Genomic DNA, 4,552 nt, shown 5'->3' on the forward strand with positions numbered 1-4,552 from the left:
TTCAGCAGCACCTTCCTTGCTTGCAGTAGACTTTCAGCAAAGCTTCTTGTGGGAGAAAGGGAGGATTTCAGGGAGAAGTTTTGTTTCTGCTGCTCCCAAGGCTGCTGCCCGTGGCCATTGCTGGGGCTGGGCTGCAGGGTAGGATGAGCCCTGAATCAGTGTGGTTGTCCCAGCCCGGAGTTCGGGAGGTATGAGGGGCTCTGAAAGAGCATAGAGGAGATGTTACCCCTTATGGAACTGATGCCATCTAGAGAAAACTTCTCAGAGTCTCCCAGCTTGTAGGGGACCTTCTGTGATCATGTCAGCCAAAGAAATGCCCCCAAATTAAGAGTCTTCCTGGGACAGCACAGCAAAGTGAGCTACTGGTGAATCCAGGTGGCTTTCCATCTGGGGAGGGGTCAAAAGGCCCATTCCTGGATTCATGACACTACTACTGGTGCTAACAGTCCATGCAGTTCTTGTTCCTGCGTGAAAAACTACCTGCTATCCTTTGCTCTCGCTACAGGATGGCACTGTGCACCTTATCTACGGGATCCTGGAGAAACCGGTCCATTCCCTGCAAGCCATCAACATCTCGGCCATCCACAGGGGACTGCAGAGGGTGCAGCTGCTAAAGCCCAACATCACCATCCCTAAACTGCCCAGTGACAGGAAGATCATGGAGATAACTGCCCCTGATGTTGTCATTCCCAGCCAGGAGACAACTTACTGGTGTTACATGACAGAGCTCCCAGAAGGCTTCCCCAAACACCACATTATCATGGTAAGAGGCAGGAGAAGAGCGTTACTTTCCCCAGTGCAGACCAGCAATCGTGGTCACATCCAGCCATTCTGCAAAGGCCACCCCTTCCCTGCTCTTTCACAGGGAGGCTTTCAGAACCGTACATCTGCCCCAACATGGTAACAATACATCTCCCAGAGCCACCCCACTAGCCGGTAGCATCATCATGTCTCCTAGAGAACCCAAAATCAGAAGTTTCTCAGCAGGAGGTAGAAGGTTGGTGACATTCCACCCAACACATTGAGCAGGTACCAGGGCATGCTCAGAGCAGGTGCCTTGCAGAGCTGACCCCCTGCACAAGGTAGAGCTATAGCCATCAAGGAGAGACCTGTGGCGGGATTATGATACACAGTGAGCGATGAGGAGTATATAAACCTGGGAAAAAATGGAACAGGGCTAGTAAGAACAGGCTAGAGAGAGCCAGGATATGAACTGGTTTCTAAGAGGATAGTCATGCTCCAAAAAAACAGGGTTACAGACATAAATGCAACTTGCGAGCATTGCCCAGACGTGTTGCACATGCTTGAGTCACCTCCCTCAAAGGACAGGCAGAAAGCTGCAGGCAGCCCAGTGCCAGGGAAAGGCAGGTGTAATGCCAGTCTGACCACCCACCACGAGCTGCTGGAAGGGCTTCACCCTGGCAGGCACGGAGGTGGCTCAGCAGATGACCTGGCACATCCAGAGTCAAAACCACGCAACGGGGAGAGGGAAGACCTGACACATGAGCCAAAGCGAGCGCTTGGTGATTTATAGGGGAGAGACGACGTTGCAAAGGAAAACTCAGAGGGAGGATTTTCTCTCTAACAGATGGTGTGAAATGAATCATCTGTGTGTAAGTAAAAAGTGCGTAACTCCTGATACCTTCCCGCTGCTGCAGATCATTTCTACAGCTGGTGCTTTCAGCCGGAGCCATTCCTTGGGCTTGTTTGAAGTCACTCCTTCTTCCCTAAACCTCCCTCCCCATGCCCCGAGCAGCTGTTGGTTAGAAACAAAACCCCATTGCTGTAGGCAGAGCTAATGCAACATGGCCAGGACCCTCTTTAGGAAGGAGCAATGTCCCCAGGGTCATCTCAGCCCTGCAAAACTGACAAAGGACTAGGCCATCACAAAGCAGACCAAGATCTTCTGCTAACCAGGTGCATCTGTCACTGGAGAAGAGATGAGATGTTTCTCTGTGGGTTCTGGTGGACTCCTGGTTGGTACCAAAGCTAACCAAGAGCTCTTGGCCCTTGGGGCCTCAAGCCCAGAGCAACTTCCCCTCCCCATCATGCAGCAAAAACCAGCTCCCGTTCAGCAATGGATAAGAGACCTACCTGCCTTGGGCTCCCTGTAGAGCCCCCAGGGATGTGGTCTCAGCAAACGGCTTAACGTGTCCTGCTTCTCGGATGCTCCTTTGCAGTATGAGCCAGTGATCACAGCAGGCAACGAGGCCCTGGTCCACCACATGGAAGTCTTCCAGTGTGCTGCCGAGTTCGACACCTTCCCCCATTACAATGGGCCATGTGACTCCAAGATGAAGCCAGACCGGCTCAACTACTGCAGGCACGTGCTTGCAGCATGGGCCATGGGAGCACAGGTGAGTGCGAGATGGGACCCCCCACCTTGGGCGAAAACATTGCTCCTGGGCGTTTTCCTGCTGCCTCCCAACCCTTCCTGATTCCATCTTGGAATCGCCCCATGTGGGCTGCCCCAACCTTGTTTTCTGTTGGGATTTGGGTTCAGCCCTGTCTGACCTCCCCATTCTACCCCTGGGTGTGTCTGAGTTTCCACCTCACCCCAGCCCACCTCCTTGGTGCCATAAATCGGTGTGATGCCCCTTCTCAGTGGTTATGCCACAGCATGGGCACGCCAGCATGCAAGAAGCCCTTGGAAGCAAGACCAGCTCATCAAGTACAACCAAGTGCATGTCCCTCAGCCCATGGTGGGGGTCAGGATTATGCTCAGACTTTTCAGCCTTGTCCCCAGGAAAGCCACCCCACTGCTTCCTTAACACCCTCCCTCCGCTTCCAGGCTTTCTACTACCCTGAAGAAGCAGGTCTTGCCTTTGGTGGCCCAGGATCCTCCAGATATTTGCGCCTTGAGATTCATTATCACAACCCCCTTGTGTTCAAAGGTGAGTGGGTGTGTAGTAATGCCCAGTGCCTGCCCAGTGAGGCAGCAGCAAGAGAATCGCCTCTGCTGGGAAGGGCTCCGTGTTTCATGCAGAAGAAAATGGGCAAAATCACAGCCCTGTCTGCTACTTTCTGGAGACCTGATGGTCCACATCACTCCTGGCAGGAGGAATAAAGTAAATCCCCACCATGGTGCTGCCTTTCTGGTCTCAGCAAAGCCATCCTCACCAGAGGCTGCACCACATCTTCATGCATGCACGAGGAGGGTCGCTCGGGGGAGGGAGCCTGGATGATCCTGCAGCCAGAAAACTGCCACCACCACCACCCCCCCCCTCCTCGTTCCTGTAGGACCATGACCCAAGCCAACACCACTACCAAGTTGGGCTGCCACAGGGTCTCCCTCCAGTTTCTGAGATTGTTGGTGGTGGCTAATCTGAGCTCAGAGCCAAGCAACAGTGGTGCCAAAGTCACCAGAGAGACAGCACCAGCCTGGCTGGGGACGGGGAAATTGAGATGTTGTTTTACTGGTACTTCTGCTTCGATAACATTGACAGGAGACACATTAAAAAAAACACTAAAAAAAAAAAACCAAAAACCAGACCAGGATTCCAAACAACCCAGTTTCTTCATTAACATAAAAAAACAAGTATCTTCTTGACTAACCAAGTATATTTTTAGGAGACTAGAGCATATGTACTGTAGTTCAATCATAGCACATTCAGCAACTTGAGAAGCAACACATCTATAAATACGGAGCTCATGTCTTTCATAATTTATCTGGTTTGGGGTGTTAACCAATAGTGTCTCCCCCACTGGGTGAGCCCCAGCCCAGAGGCAGGGAGTTCAAAGCTGGCCTGAACCCCTCCTGACCTACTGAACCTGCCCTTTCCCTTTGCACCTCTCGCCACTGCAGCACAGCATCATTTTTCATGTCTGACCTTGTCCCAGCAGCCATCGCTTCTCCTGTGGTGACTTGCATTCTCATCTTTTCGCCTGCCAGATCGTCACGACTCCTCAGGGATCCGCCTCTATTACACGGCCACCCTGCGACGCTACAACGCCGGCATCATGGAGCTGGGCTTGGTCTACACGCCGGTGATGGCCATTCCCCCGGGCGAGGACGCCTTCGTCCTCACGGGCTATTGCACCGACAAATGCACCCAGGTGGTGAGTGCCATCCTCTCTGCCCCAGCTTCACCTTGCAAAAGAGAGATGTTAAATGTCTGTTGCAGGCAGCAGTGATATGGCACTGAGCTCCAGGCTCCAAATTCCCAGGTTTAAACTTCCCAAACCCCTTTACCATGAGGTTGCACTGGAAAGAAAAATCTGTGTACAACAAGCAGTGAGCAGCTGGTTGAGATGCACTGAATCCCCCTCGAAGCAGCTCTCCTGAGGAGCCATCTGCTCCGGCTCCCCAGCGTACCATTCCCATAAAACTCGCTGCCGAGCTGGCCATGCCCCAGTGGTGCTTTCCCCCATGGAGATGGGAAGATTGGTCCCTGCTTCCAAAAAGCTCCCCAAGAGGTCCCTTAAAGATAGTTTCAAAATGCCCACCTTGCTCTCGGGGAAGTTTCGGTAGATGTTTTTGTAGGGCCTACTCCAAAGGAATAATTTTTGCTGCTGCTAACAAATACACGGAAGCCAGTAGCATCCAGCTCAG

The 4,552-nt window shown here is 52.6% G+C and overlaps 1 protein-coding gene across 1 annotated transcript in view; it reads left to right on the forward strand.

Moving 5' to 3' along the window:
- The window catches only part of DBH (dopamine beta-hydroxylase (dopamine beta-monooxygenase)), a 14,214-nt gene that overhangs the window by 3,784 nt on the left and 5,878 nt on the right, over positions 1 to 4,552 (forward strand). Inside the window, exons 4-7 of the mRNA XM_010139207.1 lie at positions 506 to 763; positions 2,181 to 2,357; positions 2,792 to 2,894; positions 3,893 to 4,059. Coding sequence (XP_010137509.1) covers positions 506 to 763; positions 2,181 to 2,357; positions 2,792 to 2,894; positions 3,893 to 4,059 — 705 coding nt within the window. The remainder of the gene's footprint in view (positions 1 to 505; positions 764 to 2,180; positions 2,358 to 2,791; positions 2,895 to 3,892; positions 4,060 to 4,552) is intronic.

Source organism: Buceros rhinoceros, unplaced genomic scaffold (genome assembly GCF_000710305.1).
Source record: "Buceros rhinoceros silvestris isolate BGI_N320 unplaced genomic scaffold, ASM71030v1 scaffold1417, whole genome shotgun sequence".
NCBI lineage: Eukaryota > Metazoa > Chordata > Aves > Bucerotiformes > Bucerotidae > Buceros > Buceros rhinoceros.